General features: G+C 38.3%; 1 protein-coding gene across 1 annotated transcript; it reads right to left on the reverse strand.

Moving 5' to 3' along the window:
• Nucleotides 1-12672: 12672 nt before the first annotated feature.
• LOC134657919 (proteasome subunit alpha type-7-like) lies at nt 12673-15312 on the reverse strand. Its single transcript, XM_063513499.1, has 4 exons — nt 14978-15312; nt 13537-13750; nt 13082-13234; nt 12673-12824 (listed from the first exon to the last, which is right to left on the reverse strand). The coding sequence occupies exons 1-4, from the start codon at nt 15235-15237 to the stop codon at nt 12690-12692; spliced, it is 762 nt and encodes a 253-aa protein (XP_063369569.1). The 5' UTR covers nt 15238-15312; the 3' UTR covers nt 12673-12689.
• Nucleotides 15313-17662: the final 2350 nt, after the last annotated feature.

Below are 17662 nucleotides of genomic sequence, written 5' to 3' on the forward strand. Positions count from 1 at the left end.
TAATCTGGCCCCTATTTCACCACGGTGACAGGTACGACAAAAACATCACTGTTATTGACGCCATAGGCATCCATGGACTACAATTACCGCTAACACTGATTTAAACTTTCACGATTTTTACACATTATTAAATTGTACAACGGAACCGCAAAACGTTCAAGCGGATAAACAAGACCAAGTGCGGGTAGTTCGAAAAACTCGCGCGGTTAGAAGATGCTGATATCAACTTAAGCCAGTCTTCTCCGAGACCACGGGGACAACGCCGTCCTCGAAACGTCGGAGGTAAATCTTAAAACTTAGATACGCGATTAAGTCCCGTTGTACAATTTAATAATACAGTTACCGCTTACCATCGGGCGGGCCGTATTCGTGTTTTCCACCGTCATTGTACCTATTATTAAAAAAAAAACTTTATTATATCGGATAAAACAGACATTTCTCTCGCGAAAATATCTTGTGACAATTGTCACAAGATTTTTCAAAGAATTTTCGGTAAGTCTTGACAGGAAATGAGTTCTGTGTCGCAATTTCGATACAGTTGCCGTGTTTCTTGTGACAATTGTCATTAGCTTCGCAAAATAAGAATTTTTTAGTGGCAATATAATGGAGTTTATTTATTTATTAAAATGTTGGTGGCAAACAAGCACATCGCCCGTCCGATGGTAAGCGGTTACCGTAGCCTATGGAGGCCTGTGACGTCAGCAACAGTGATGTCGACAACTGTCGCACCTGTCACCGTGGTCGTAGTGAAATAGGGGCCAGTAAGTACCTAATAATCGCAGTGGTCTTAAGTGTCACAGACCCTACTGGCGCTTAAGTCCTTTATGACAATTTCTGCCTATTTTAAATTGTTCAAAAAAAAAAAAGAAACCGAATAATTATATCGGACTACCGAATTTTCACGAGAATCAGTTGAGAAATGTGATATGCAAAGGAGAAGAATTCGGACATACGAAAGCATTTTTGCCCAAGTTGAAACGGAGACCTTCGCCAACGCTCGGTCAATGATGGTTTAGGTACAGCTAGCTGCAGAGAAAAGGTACCACCCCTGCATACAATTATCTATCTGGTCGTACCTTTTCTCTGCAGCTGACTGTACACCTATAAAAATGGTTGTCCCTGCTGTAATTTTATACCGGTACCGTACTTTGTATTTCAACCGGTATAGTTTTACCTTCAAAACGAACCGGTATTGATAAATAATAACGGTACCATACCGCTTATACCGTAAAGAAAGCATGATGCAGTCTCTGCTTTGCACAATTATTGTGTGGACAATAGTACATTATTGTCGAGGTTCGGAAGTAGCTACTTGCAGGCTGAGGATTCGTTTTAAACGGACGACCTTGGGAGTCCGTTTAATTGAATCCGAAGCCAGCAAGTAGCCTTCCAGCCGAGTCATATATAGTGCTTTTCTCAAAAATGGTGCAAGAAATAGAAATATTTTACAGAACTTACAGAAGCAACGTTCTAATTTTCCATTAATTTTCACAGAAAAAAATACAACCATTAAAAAAATTTGCTTGCCGCCTTTAAAAAAAAAGAAGTGTATTTTTCTGCTGAAACTACGCCATCCTATTTGAGACACCTAAATAGTCGCGGTACCAACATTAAGCCTGTAACAGACTATCGCACCGCACCGCGACCTTGGAGCGTCGCACCCATGAGAGCGAGAAAGAGATATCTGTTTCTCGCTCTCACTTATGGGTGCGACGCTCCAAGGTCGCGGTGCGGTGCGATAGTCTGTTATAGGCTTTATAATAATAAGTGCTGATCATCTGTTTGGCTGTTTAAGGGACCTATGCCTTCATTTGATATGGCCATTTGAAGTTTTAAAAAGTTTGGACCTCGTTAAATAATGGAATTTGTATGCCACATTGCAGTCCCGAAATCGAGACTGCAATGTTTTTAACTTTTTAATTTTTTGAATGACCATAAACTACGCACTTCGCGACCACTTTTTTAACCGGCAACGTCGACTTTGCCGTCCATTTTTGAGAAAAATTCTTATAATCACCGAAACATACATACCTACGCACATAATGTCATTGAAATAAAACATTGTTATTTTATAGTAAATTTATATAATACTCGATATATACACATAACAATAACCAGACCGCAGCGGTATTAGCCTGTAAGCTTCATCTCTTGTCTCCAAATCCGCAAAAACTAGTTAGTACTAAATGCTGGTCTTGCTGTTATTTTATTCTTGAAGATTCTGGCTTGTTTCTTGATTATTGAGAACAGCACGTAATCGCACACATATAGACGGAACGAACGGCAACAAAGTAGGTGTAGACACTAAGACTTTCAGGTATTAAACGAATTACGCTTCGTATTAATAGGTAAGTAATATTTAAATGAATATATAATATTCTCTAACGTAAATACAAGATTACAATTGACATCAAATGTCATTGACGTACAGAAGTCATATACTTTTTTTTAATGACGCAAAATTGATACCAGCATAATGAAAATCAATCCCAATCAGTAAAACGAGTCTTTAAACTTTTTTCATTTTAAGCGGGTTTTGAAGGAACAAGTTACTTAAATTCATTTGTAATCGTATTGTTTTAGGATAGTTTACTGCTGTTTTCGATCGTTACGACCTGTAAATAACAACAAATCAAATTTTAAATAAATTTATTTACCCTGTTTTTTGAAATACAATTTATCTACTGGTATACATTTTCGTATGCGTATATGATGAAATGTCTAAATAATGCCAAAAACGAGCTACGACGACGTACACGTCTGCTTCGATCCAAGGCCAGCGGCCATCTGACTCGAAGAAGAATTTTGAGTGATGTCGTCAATGTATGGAAATTGTACGAAAGTTTACATTTGGGATTGAATTTCTGTGTTGTATTTGTGAGTAAAAATATAAGTAGATAATAATTTGCTAGTTTAGTTATCTAGCTTTCAAAATCACACAACAACTCAATTACTGTTAAAGGCAAAACTGTAATGCGTGTTGCTCAAACGGAACTCCATATTTTGATTTTTGGATACTTTTAGTGTCGATTTGTAGAGAATTACAGCAAATAAAAAATATTATGCCGTGAAGAGCCGGTACACGGCTTCTTCGTGAACAAATTTACGTATAATTTAATGCAGTTATTAAACATTTCTTGAACAAATTGATTGCACAAAGTGAGCTCTAAATCGAAAACGTCATATACCGTCCCCTTAAGATTACCAAGTAGGGAAGTAGGTTAAGCATTAATAAAGTAACGCTTAAAACTCAATCAAAAATGATGAATTATCATTATGTTATGTGACCCGACCTTGAGTGATACCTACTGGTTATCGTTTGTTTCCTGTGTACAGTGCAAAATATTGACTGCACAATCTGAATTATCTGCCTCTGAATAAATATATACGAGGGGCGTTCAATAAAAAGTGAGAATGAGTATGTTATATACAACTTTTATTAAATGTAATTTTATTTTTCGACATAGTCACCTTTTAGCATAATACACTTAGTATATCTTTTTTCTAAACTTAAAATTCCATTTCTAAAAAAGGTTTCATCTTGAGTACTTAAAAAATCTTGTACTGCAGCGACTACCGCGTCGTCGTCTTCAAATTTCTTGCCTCTTAGGTATTCCTTCAATCTCGGAAATAGGTAGAAATCACTAGGGGCGAGGTCTGGTGAATACGGAGGATGCTTAAGGATATCGAACCCAGCATCACGTATTGCAGCCATTGCAACGGCGGACTTGTGTGCCGGTGCATTGTCCTGATGGAACAACACAATTTTCGAGAGTTTACCTCGCCGTTTTTCACGGATCTCATTGCGCAATGTTGCTATTTGTTTGGCATATAAAGAGCCCGTAATAGTGGCTCCATGCTCGAGATACTCAATCATTACGACCCCTTTACCATCCCAAAAAACAGAGCCCATGACCTTACCGGCAGATGGGCCCACCTTGAATTTCTTCGGAGTTGGAGATGATGGCCTTTTCCATGTCATAGACTGCAGTTTCGTTTCAGGGTCGTAATGATGGAGCCATGTTTCGTCCATTGTTATAAATCGCGCCAAAAAAAGTTCCCGGTCTTGCTGTATCAGGTCCAAAGCTTCTTGACAAATCTCGACTCTAGTTTGTTTTTGTGTGTCAGTAAGCATTCTGGGTACCCAACGCGCTGATACCTTTTTCATACCCAAGCGTTCATGTAAAATATTATGCACGCTCCCCGTTGAAATCTTTACATTTTCAGCAATATAACGAACCGTGACACGACGATCCGCCAAAACTAAGTTTTCGACTTTTTTCACAATTTCTTCAGTTACTGCTGTAGTAGGGCGTCCGGAGCGGGGGTCATCCATGGTCGATGTTCTTCCACGTCTAAATTCGGCGCACCAACGTGCGAGTGTCGAATACGGAGGAGCATTAGACCTTAAAGTGTCCCGTAAATCTAAATTGACTTGGTCCGTAGAAAAATTTTTCAAACACAAGTATTTGATAACGGCGCGCAGTTCAATTTTCTCCATTTTCGCTAACGTACTCAATAGCATCGCAAAGAAATCGCCGTATTTTTTTTTAAACAAAAAACACTTAGTTTTTTTTTCATGGCAATCAGCTAGGTAGATTAGCTTTACCGGCCAGTATTTACTTTCCTAATATTTAAAGAGTTTGCATCTCATTCTCATTATATATTGAACGCCCCTCGTATGTAAACATGTGTTCAATTTAGAAAATCTGAGCGAGGCGAGGAGTAGTGGATTCGGGCGTACGATTTTCAAAAGCGAGGTTTGAATTGAATCCTATGCCAATAAGTTAGGGGTAGTATCATGTTTGTAAAATCTCCAACCACCATTTTGCAGGCAACCATAGCCTATAAGGCGGAAGATCTTGCATGTGAGCTTACACTATGTATAAACAACTTCCAATTGCATTTTAACCACTAAACAATCCTAAGCACTTAGCGTATCCCACTTACAAATGACGACGTCTCACGTAGGCTGAGGGAAACCGTTGTCACAGCATAAATCCATCATGATCATCATAGGAAGCGAGCAGTTGCCGAGAACCGGTACCTGCGCTAACTGACCTAATGGCGTCCCAATTGCTGGCATCCTCGAGGTGTGCATGGGTTCTGTGCTAATGGCTGGTCATAGACGGATTTAGGATCTAATTTGTGTTTCCTGATTTTTTGATACAAACAAAATACATCAACACGCAAAGTAAATGCAACTGATGCGTGTTGATGAGTGTTGTCAATCTTGGTCGATAAACCATGATGGTACAACGGGCAACGAATCCCTTCTAAGAATGTCATTTAAAATTATTAGCCCGTTCATTTGATTTACATATTGAGACGAACGATGTTCCGGAAGCGATTATTCGTGTCAATAGAAAAATACCTCCAATAACATTGTACATTTAAAATGATGGAACTGTTCGAGTATCTCAATGTCATACTGTTTTTTGCCATTGAATATTAGTGTAGCAGCTAATAGCACTATATTTACACGAATAAACGTTTTCTTAACTGGAAAAACTCCTCAAATAGCCTTATTTGAGTAATTGTACCTTTTTGTCAAGAATAGCTCTAAAACCGTTACCGTCATTTCCCTAACAATATGGTCCCTACGAGACAGAGATGGACATAGGAACTCATTAAAGACGGACGGAGACGCTGTTATGTGGTATGCTTTTGTTCTTTGGGCTGTGGTTCTCAAACAGTCTAAAAATTGTTTATTTTTGAAACACTATTAGTATTGAGTTGTTTGTTAAGGTTTGTTAAGATTTCCTCAATCTCAATTTGACGATGACGATGCATAGGTCGACTTCTATCGACATGGAATTGATTACTCTTTGTCGTTCAAACGATATTATTCGATCGATCAATGTTTTACTTCGTCCGTTCTTCGTTTCGTTTATTTTTAATCCTCCTTATCAATATCTTCTTAATAGTTATGAGATTTTTATTTGACGACATTCCTCCTTTGGATTTATTTCTTAGATTCATATAATGATTTTGTGATGTGGGATAATACATATTCGTTAAGGTGGTTGAGCTTTTTCAACTATTTCAAGGATCAAGCATACACTTTGAGCACCTCTGTGCGTAAAAACTGGTTCACACGGCCGCGTTAATTGCCAAAAACCGACGATGTTTGCCAGTTAGCGTCGTTTGCGTCCAATTCGCTTCCTACTAAATGAACACACGTTGTCTTGAAACATGCTACCTGATGTGTAGAGCTAAATGTATAAGCCAGGCCGCTTACTAGGGCTTCCAATACCGGGATCCCGGTATTTCGGGATCCCGGGATCCCGTCTTTTTAAACGCATTTTTCAATACCGGTATTTTTAACCGGGATCCCGGTAGTTTAAAAAATGAGGGAAATGCGCAGTATAAACCCTTTAAATCCATTATATTCGGCTGTATCAAAAAGCTTACTAAACGTCAGATGCATCTAGAGTTAGACCAAGAAAAGACTGCAACAATTTTAATAGCACGCGCAGTGCAAGTGTTATATTAAACGTCAAACTTCTATGAAATTATGACGTACAAATAACACTTGCACTGCGTAGGTACTGCGTATGCTATCAAAATCGTTGCAGATTTTACTTTGTCTAACTCTAACTGGTCTCTAGCCCGCATTTTATTATTGAAACAAGATCGTTGCCAATGCGTCAGATAAATATTTGGTGGTTGGTGGTGGATGAATCCTGAAGTTATGATGTGAGTGATGAATTGATGATAGTGACATTAACATAATTAGTTCTTATAATTTTATCAAAAAATAAAACGAAAGAGCAAGGATAACTGTAATAATGGCAAACCAATTTTGACAGAATATTGAAAAAATGTTGTCTGGTTGGTTAAGTTGGACTACAAATGTGACTGGTGAGGTGAAGTCAACAAATTGGATAAAATTATTGCCAACCTGAGTGTGAAATAAAATTATTGCAGATGGCGGCATTGATTGTTTATTGTTGTAATAGCTTTTAGGACATATCTGGTATTCCAGTGCGCCTTTCTAATTCCCCTTTTTAATAAGACTATATATTTTTAAGCGATTCATATCCAATACCGGGATCCCGGGATCCCGGTATTGATGAAGACAGTTTCGGTATTAATACCGGTATTGTGAGAAGTCCGGTATTTGGAAGCCCTACCGCTTACTCCCTGCGTAGACGCACGCGTCCACACGCCGGTTGTAATGTTTGAAATTATTTGACAGATGTCACATTACAGTCATTGCATCTGTAACGTGTTCAAGCCCTTGTCTGAGAAGGGAGCGGAACCCTTTCTTAGCACGCATGCTAGCTATCACTCTAATGCGCATCTGCGCGCCGCTCACACCGCTCCGGTGTGTGAGCGAGGCAACGCTATGCACCTATAAAACAATGTCCCGCTTGTCCAATGTGAAAACCACCTGAAGTTTCCGCTGTGTATTGGATTTCAGTTTCCGAGTACAATTCCAATACTGTATGGAACTATTAAAATGTGCTTAAGTTGCCAATTTCGGAACTGCCACATCGCATAACTCGTCGCAGTTAAACATGTGGTATCATGCCTAAATTATAATGCGGTTAAGTACATCAAAAGATTTACCACCCAGGTGGCAAACTGTCATGAGGTCAAGAGTGTCGTAATAATTACAGACAATAAGATTGCCTGTCCGATGACAAGGAATTGAGATTACAGCTCGGCTACCGAGAACGATTAACAATGTAATTGTCGTCGTTAAGTTACGATTACATGTGTAATTATTGTTATTAAGTTATTACAGGTCTCTTCATTGACTCTTATATTACTTGTCAGCTTATACAAGGTCTTCATACAGTACTGATTATTATAGCAAAAATGTTAATAACAAGCGTTGATGGATTTTTAATTTGCAAATTTTAGTTGGCTAAAATCATTAAAAGAACCGAGAGCGTATCTCAAATTTTTGCTTTTCTGAAATGCTTGTAAGGTTATCCGGGGCCAAGGAAAACCGTTATATTTTATACATCCGTCGCGCTCTGAAGTTCAGAGTCTAAACATCGAGATAATGACTAGACCGACCAAGCGGTTCCAACGCACACTCGTTGGAACCGCTGATGTAAGCTTTGTAAATCGGTACCTGCCGAAGTAATCCAGATTCTGGCGCTTAGAATTATCCGAGGGGCATTATATTAGTTTCAATAGCTTGGCTGACGTTGAAAGTGAGAGTGATGGTCATGGACTATTGCTTTATAAGTTTCCTCCATTTCTCCACTTACTTTACAGCGTCTTAACCACAATACTAAAGTATAATTATTACGCACAGTATAGTGATTTAAATAATCGTACTAGTAGAGCAGACCAGATACGAGATGTTGCCGCTGAATCGATCTTGCATTTGCAGTTTGCACGTGTTGCCTTTTCATATGAATTATCTTTCTATAATAAATTCATGTTAGAAATTGTAACGTATTGACTAGTCAGCATTTAATACATAGTGACGGACGAAGCGGTCAAATATATACTCGTCATCTTTATTTGAATGGTAAGTAAAGGTAGGGTAGGTAACTGTCTGTTAGTATAAATTTGACTACTTTGGCTGGCTATCTATTTGATGCTGATTATACGAAAGTGAGCTCTTATATCATTTAATTTCATTTATATTATCTCTAAGGTCTGGATAGACGGGACGGGGTAGAGTGAACGACATAGAACATGGAAAATGAGTACCCTGCATTATGCCTTTTACGTTACCTAAGTTACTCATATAAATATAACCCATGCAAAGAACTTCCAAGAAAATAGAAGTCAAATCTATATTAAACTGACGAAATGACTGAGTTAAAACATCGAGTCATTATACTGTTATAATTTATGTCATGCGACAATACGTTTTGTTTAGCGTACTTTCACACGGCAACCACCTCACATTGCACAGGTGGAATTCTAATGCAAATGTCATGTAGGTCACGGTTCAAATTAGCCATGTACGGGACAATAAGAACAATAACTCCTTACTGAGAAGAGAATATGCTCCTTTGCTGCAATCATTTACAGCGAATTGAAAAGTCCATTAATCCATTGATCGTTCATTGATGGTTTCATTTGTCATTACAGATACAATCCAGCGTTAATAGCCCAATAATCACGTTAGTTTCGAATAGCATAAAAATAAAACATAACCTCTCAGATGTCGCCGGAAAGCGCGCCGATTTTGATTGTTTTGCTCATCGGTCGTTGACCGAGTCATATGACATACATATCTTTGATATAACAACAACATGCGTGCGCGACGGGCATCTCTCCCCATCTATCGGCACTCCCTAGCAACTAACTCTACGCAGACTCGAGACCGAAACGCAACGATGCGTGGTATGCCTCTCGAGCTCATTGTAGTTCGTAAAGAGCGTAATAGATGGCGCTGAGAGGAATAAACTAATTTTATTTTTTATTTTTTACAGGTAAGAATTCGGCGCTATGGATAGGTGTTTATGGTAAATATGAAAACATTGTCCTATACACAGTATTGTCATACTTTAGAATAGTTTAAAATATTAACTACTCCATGTAGTTAAAATTAGAAGTATAAAATCTTATATTTGTGTACATATCCTTGGGTAACAATCTAAAGATGCTCTTATGATTATGACGTCACTTAATCCCCAGTATCTGAACGGATATAATATACGAGGGGCGTTCAATATATAATGAGAATGAGATGCAAACTCTTTAAATATTAGGAAAGTAAATACTGGCCGGTAAAGCTAATCTACCTAGCTGATTGCCCTGAAAAAAAAAAACTAATTGTTTTTTGTTTAAAAAAAAATACGGCGATTTCTTTGCGATGCTATTGAGTACGTTAGCGAAAATGGAGAAACTTGAACTGCGCGCCGTTATCAAATACTGCCGTTTGAAAAAATTTTCTACGGACCAAGTCAATTTAGATTTACGGGACACTTTAAGGTCTAATGCTCCTCCGTATTCGACAGTCGCACGTTGGTGCGCCGAATTTAGACGTGGAAAAACATCGACCATGGATGACCCCCGCTCCGGACGCCCTACTACAGCAGTAACTGAAGAAATTGTGAAAAAAGTCGAAAACTTAGTTTTGGCGGATCGTCGTGTCACGGTTCGTTTTATTGCTGAAAATGTAAAGATTTCAACGGGGAGCGTGCATAATATTTTACATGAACGCTTGGGTATGAAAAAGGTATCAGCGCGTTGGGTACCCAGAATGCTTACTGACACACAAAAACAAACTAGAGTCGAGATTTGTCAAGAAGCTTTGGACCTGATACAGCAAGACCGGGAACTTTTTTTGGCGCGATTTATAACAATGGACGAAACATGGCTCCATCATTACAACCCTGAAACGAAACTGCAGTCTATGACATGGAAAAGGCCATCATCTCCAACTCCGAAGAAATTCAAGGTGGGCCCATCTGCCGGTAAGGTCATGGGCTCTGTTTTTTGGGATGGTAAAGGGGTCGTAATGATTGAGTATCTCGAGCATGGAGCCACTATTACGGGCTCTTTATATGCCAAACAAATAGCAACATTGCGCAATGAGATCCGTGAAAAACGGCGAGGTAAACTCTCGAAAATTGTGTTGTTCCATCAGGACAATGCACCGGCACACAAGTCCGCCGTTGCAATGGCTGCAATACGTGATGCTGGGTTCGATATCCTTAAGCATCCTCCGTATTCACCAGACCTCGCCCCTAGTGATTTCTACCTATTTCCGAGATTGAAGGAATACCTAAGAGGCAAGAAATTTGAAGACGACGACGCGGTAGTCGCTGCAGTACAAGATTTTTTAAGTACTCAAGATGAAACCATTTTTAGAAATGGAATTTTAAGTTTAGAAAAAAGATATACTAAGCGTATTATGCTAAAAGGTGACTATGTCGAAAAATAAAATTACATTTAATAAAAGTTGTATATAACATACTCATTCTCACTTTTTATTGAACGCCCCTCGTAAAACTTTGTTTTGTTTCTTATCTCATAAATCGGTTAGTGATAATGTATCGGGAAGATAACGTTATGTATGTTTGAGTTTAAAAGTAGGTACCCTAAGCAGTATGATGCCGCGTTAGGCGAAAGTGTCACGTAGACACTAACGCCCTAAAATACCATGCTAATCTACGGAATCTTAGGATTTAAAGTTAGGTCTTAAATATAAAATATAAAATTTAGTGGCACCAGTATTATTAAAAGATGCTTATGTTACGTTTTTTACGAGATAATAAAGTTTTTTACGTATTTTGTTGTTCCTACTTGTGTATATATTTATTTTGCCAGTACAAAAAACATGACTTGCCGTGCTATATGGCGAGGATACAATTAACATATGTAAGTTACGAATTTGTAATTGAAGCATAAAACGTAAGTAAATTGGGTGATTTTTCTGCGGTCTTAGATAAGGACCTTAACGAATGGCATAAAAAACTCATGAATATATGTAATGAACTTCAGGTTAAGTTGGCTACTAAATGAATGCAAAGATGATTTATTTGCTACGCGATTAAAAACTCGTACAGAGAAAAATAAACGGAGGTGATGAGACGTCCTAAATATCGACTAAAAAAATCTTGTTTATTATAGAAGAGCTTATTATTAATGATATGTGAAGCTAAACAAATTGTTAAATTTATAATTTTTAACGAGTCATGTGATCACTGATCACGGTCACGACCATATGGTAAGTATTTCATTCTAAAATTATTATGGGCCTACATTCGAGAGCAATTAAAACTAGTCAAATAGCATGAACATTTCGATGCAGTGCCTACCTAAAACCTTCGAGGAAATGCCTATTCGAGTCTTTAGCGGGGTTTACATTACGACATTAGTGTCATGCATTTTGAAATCAGTTTCACGAAAGTAGTTTTGATATATGCGAAAGTCATTTTGTGAATAAAATAACGGGTTGCACTCAGGGAGTGCTGGCAGAAGTGAAAACTCAAAATACTATATTTCCGATTAAACGTATTTTACACTTATGATTAGTATTTTATCTAAAAGTTCTATATTTTAACTATATTTTTGATGCCTTATTCTGGAAAATACTATATTTCACCAAAAAATAGTTGGCAACCTTAGGGTCTCCCCAAACTTATCGACGCGGAATCGGCAATGCCAATAGAAATGAAACTTTATGTCCACGCAATAAGAGCGAAAAAGACGCCGACGCGTCGGCCGTCGACGGCCGAACGGAGCAGAACCGAACCTTACCTGTTTATGCTGTTTACTATCGGCTTTCGCCGAATCCGCGTCGATAAGTATGGGGAGACCCTTAGTCTTACGTCTTACGGTGACGTGAAACCTGTTACGAGTTTAATTTTTTTTCCCTATCACAAAAAGTGCACAGCGCCGCTAAAGAAGTTTTCACTTCAGAAATTAGTGTCGTGAAATCGTCAGTATCGCATTGACCTTGGCCCCATCAGCATTAAAGCTACACGTCCGCACAGCGCTGGCCCTTAGCGACACTAAGTTTTCACGTCGCATTTACACTACAATATTAGTTGCATGACACTAATTTCACCAAAAAATCGCGCAGGACACGAAATTGATTTGCTTTCGTGAAATGAGTGCATGCATTCCGAAAAGACTAAATTACACGTGAAACTGTAGGTAAAACTAATGTCACGACACTAATTTAGCAATGTAAATCCCGCTTTAGTGTCTGTTTACACCAGTGAGGTTTAGGTTCCTTAAATAATAATGTAATGTCTCAATCATTTTATTTTAGGTGTATTTTGTTTCTTGAGTTCCTTATCCTTTTCTTTATCTTTCCCTATCTCCGCGATGATAGCGTCTATCGCATGTAGATCCAGTATTTTGATTGGTTTCCCTCTCTTCAATACAGCCACCTATGAACGATGATTTACTTGAAACGTTTCTTCCGAAAATACATTATACGAGAAAGATATTAACTCTGGAAGTCTGCATGTTTTAAGATGAGAGTTTTGTCTTTATCGTGATTGTCATAAGGCAGCGCGGTTAGCCTACTCTACAAATCATTTTCGCATAAGAGTAACTAAAACAAAGGCAAGGCCATTTTGGCCCCAACTGCACCGAAGCTGCCTGAAGGATGATAATTTGCTAAGTTTCTATTAATGCAACTTACCTCTAATTTTCTTTGATCTCTTCCCTGTACTACCTCGAGTAGCGCTCTGATGGCTAGCTTGATTGTCCCCGCATCCGTGGCAACTGCCTGCGGACTGTAGTTCTTCTCCAGGTACTCCAGTACCGCCCCGTCGCATCTGCCCGCTGAGCAAGCCTGACAAGACAACAACAGGCATAAATAAGTAATGGAATTTTATACAGTATTACCACGCTCCGCCCCACCCCAAATGGAGATACGTCACCTCTGCAGTTTGACAGAAACTTGACAGGATCTTAGTTCGATAAGCAACCGGTGACGGACCGTTGAGAGGAACAACTTGTGCTCAGATAGTCCTGGGGACACATGAGGGCCCAGAGTGGCAAACATCTTATAGACTGCGAAGACCACCTACCACCATCAACATAAAATCATATCAAGCAATCAAACTTGCGGCTGTTCAAACAAAGAATATATACCTGCCACTCGTAATACGTTCCCGTAGGGTTTGTTTGGAACAGATGTGGTGTCCCGTCGCAGTCGAACCCGCCAATGATGCAGGAGATGCCGAAGGGCCGGCGGCCGTTGCCCTGAGTATACTTCTGTTTCAGGCCCGCAATGTAACGCGCGATGTACTCGACGGTCACCAAGTCTTCTACCATAAGCCGGAAGGATTGGCATTCGATTTGTGCTCTGGGGAATTTTAATATTTGTGAAAGATATGAGAAACGCATTCCACATATCACAAATAACATAAAGAGCAGTTGGTTAGTTGGCTATTTAAGTCTATCGTGGACAGCAAGTATAAAATAACGCGATATGGTAAAACATTGGAAGTCTTGTTTGACCTAATTAATGAATTATAAGACAGCAAGACGGCGTGGATTGTGAGCGTTCATCATAAGGTTTGATGTATTGAATCAAAAAACCAGTAAGAAAAAATATAACGTTTACAACATTCGCAAGTAAAATTTTTTAACAGGCAGTTTCGTCTGCGAGCGATATTCTAAATTTTATATTAAAGGAAAACATGGAAAAAGTTACGCTTCCGGCAGGACTTGAACCCGCATCCTCCGCAATCCGTGCGTTGCTCTTAACCAATTGAGCTACGGAAGCCTACCAGGACATCGCAAATCTTTCCATCCCTTCCTTTATGTTTATTTATTTATTTATTATATTTTAGAAACATACAGTCGTTTACAAACAGTACTTATACAATATTGCTTAAGTTTAGACCTAGAGTTTCATTTGTTACATAAAATGTTACCCAAAATTAAACATTTTACATCTTTTGACGGCACCGGAGTCTCAAGTTGCATTGAGAATTCACCAGTAACAATGTGCTAATGCTAACCCATACTAAATCAATTTTTTTAACAAGCAGTTTAGCAAACTTTTTAAATTTTTTCCTTTAATATAAAATTTGGAATATTCGCAGATTAGTCCCGCGCCAGGCTAAAGTTCTAAATACTTGATAAAGTTGTATAATTTTACTACGTGCAAAAAGTTTCGAAATTAAATTTCCTCGTCTCTCCATATTGCCGCCGCTTTAAATCAGATGTTTTATGATCGTCAAATTTGGCATTTTCTGGCTCGTAAAAATATTTAGTCGGAACCGGAATGACATCAGAAGGCACAGACGGATGCTACCACTGATAACATTATAAATATATATCCAAGAGATTAACATTCCTGCTAAACTGCGTCGTAAACATATCGTACAATTTGAATATTATCTCGTTCAAAGTCGGCGCAGTCTAACGATGGAACTTTACAGAAAATCACAGCCAAAAAACACATGTAGCACACTAACAGAGGCATTGAATGCCCATTTTTAGAGTTTTTTATAATCTCGTCCCGCGTATTGAAATGCAGCATTAAAACTTTGCAGTGTAGTGGAAACAAATGATAACATCGAACCTTGACACCATAACTCTGGCATCAGCGGCCCACCCACAAAACACCAACCCCAAATGCTCGTCTAGCGGGTATATCTTCTTCTCCATCCTGTCGTCCTGCAGTTTTGCCAATGCTCTCTTCTCCCCGGCTAGTACAACAACATTCGGCCCTCGAATGCCCACGGCTGCGAAGCCTCTCTTTACTGCCTCTTGGGCGTATTGGACTTGGAGAAGTTGACCGTCAGGAGAGAATACAGTCACCGCTCTGTCATAACGAGACATCGTATTCTTCTTTCACAGGACTTTTTTGATGTAACTTTGGTAAACGGTGTAAAACATAAAAATATATAGGTAAAGTTAAAAAAAGATGGTTCTGTATAAATAAAAGTAATAAAACCAATATTATGTTATGACATTTGACGTGCTGTCAAAAGCTGACAATACTAAATCATTCCCAAACATAGAAGGTACCATCCTATAGAAGTGGTCTACGCGTGCCTCCGTGAGGGACAAAACATACGCAATGCGACGCTATGATTGATCGAATTTATTTGTTATGGTGGGCAACAAATAAATTCGACCAATCATCCATACTAATTTACGGTGAATAATAAAAAAAATGTGAGACTGTGACAAAGACCAAAAATAATAGCGCTTTCGCTGCTACTCCTACTGAAAGATACATAAGTCTATCCCGTTCTGTCAGTTATCCCCATCACTCATGCCCAATCCAGTTTAATACTAGATTCATGTTCCCAAACATTGTTTATGGCCTATAAGGCGACCTGCACATTAACCAAACTATAAATAGAGTCTGTTCGGAAAGAAATGAGTCGTGGAATCTATTGGCCCAATAAATTCCACAACTCTTCTCTTTCCGCAGAGACTCTATGTCTCTTAAATAGGAACTACAACTTTGTAAACCCAAAATATTTTACATTATATTGTTTCTAGAGTTTTACTCACATTAGTGCTGATCAACATACTTAGCATAATCGCGGTCTATATGTTTGTAATTTATAATATATATATATTTCAAACATTTATCATTTTATGCAATAGTCACTATTCCTCCAGAATGAGGCCACAATGCGTCTTTGTATCGAGACATCCATCAGTGTAATCTTCTGAGATAAGGTTGTCAATGGAGGTATTGTGATTGGATTGGAGATGCAGCGAACCGTGATATCTTTATTATAGGCTTCTAGTGTACGTCACCTGCTTAAAGAGATCATTGTTTGAGGTGTGTACTTAATTACCGATTAAATTCAAAGAACAATGGCATATGATATGGAGAAATCTAATTTAAATCCGTTCATAATCATTACATGATCGATGCAGTATCAAACAGGATTAAGGTAAAATATTGTGGGAAGGCTTACCCGTTACGCCAAACTGTAAAACCCGAGAGCAGGCCACTGCGTTTCTACTTCCACACGAGTCTCTTCTAGCTGTGGTTCATGACGCCACTCTGGTCTCATTTCAGCTCAAGTCCCCTAGTAGCGTGTTTGGATGTTAAAACAGATCTTTATGGCAGCAGTTTTTGAACTAAACATTAAGCAAGCAGGCATCCTATTCCCATGTTTTACAAACTGACCTTTGCACAACTTTGCCTGATGTTTTTAATAACTAAGTTGAAATAAAAGTTGATTGCAGATAAAATGATAGTAAATCAACGATAAGCAAATCTTAATTCTGAATAGTGCTAAAAGAATTTCAACTTTACCAACCGTTTCGCCTGTTAAGATAATAAAACCGAAATGTCTCACTAAATTACAGTTATTAGTATTATTGAATTTATTTTGATTCCCAATCTAGATAGATTTTTTTGACCGTTCCTAATTGAGCATGAACCGGTATAAGTAGCCTCCGCCGCAACAAAGATTTAATTTAGCGTCATGAAAAAACGACTTCATCCTGTTTAAATAAAGTTTAAAATCAAATTATACTTAAGTGATTCGAAGAGTGATTGCAGGCACTGAATGCCACAGATGCGGAATTCGGACAAAGAGTCGTAACGACCAATTTTGCTCAAGTCGAGAGAACCGAGAGAACGATCGTTATTAATTTATCTTGGAACTTTGGTACCGATGTGAGATTGACTTGATGAGGCATTATTTGCTTATCGCTTAGTAACGTGTATATGCACGTGAGATTAAAAAATGTTCCAATGGCCTAATTAATTATTGTGTGATTGTATGGAATAACAGTAAGTTCTATACATTTTCAAATAGACAAGCATATTAATTGGGTTCACAATTTCTGTTCTATCTTAGTAGATTGAAACCTTCTTGTAGTTCCTTCCCAGTAATAGTTAATTTTTAGGGTTCCGTAGCCAAATGGCAAAAAACGGAACCCTTATAGATTCGTCATGTCTGTCTGTCTGTCTGTCTGTCCGTCTGTCCGTCTGTCCGTCTGTCTGTCCGTCCGTATGTCACAGCCACTTTTCTCCGAAACTATAAGAACTATACTGTTGAAACTTGGTAAGTAGATGTATTCTGTGAACCGCATTAAGATTTTCACACAAAAATAGAAAAAAAACAATAAATTTTTGGGGTTCCCCATACTTCGAACTGAAACTCAAAAATTTTTTTTTCATCAAACCCATACGTGTGGGGTATCTATGGATAGGTCTTCAAAAATGATATTGAGATTTCCAATATCATTTTTTTCTAAACTGAATAGTTTGCGCGAGAGACACTTCCAA

The sequence above is a fragment of the Cydia amplana genome, chromosome 21 (assembly GCF_948474715.1).
Source record: "Cydia amplana chromosome 21, ilCydAmpl1.1, whole genome shotgun sequence".
Lineage (NCBI taxonomy): Eukaryota > Metazoa > Arthropoda > Insecta > Lepidoptera > Tortricidae > Cydia > Cydia amplana.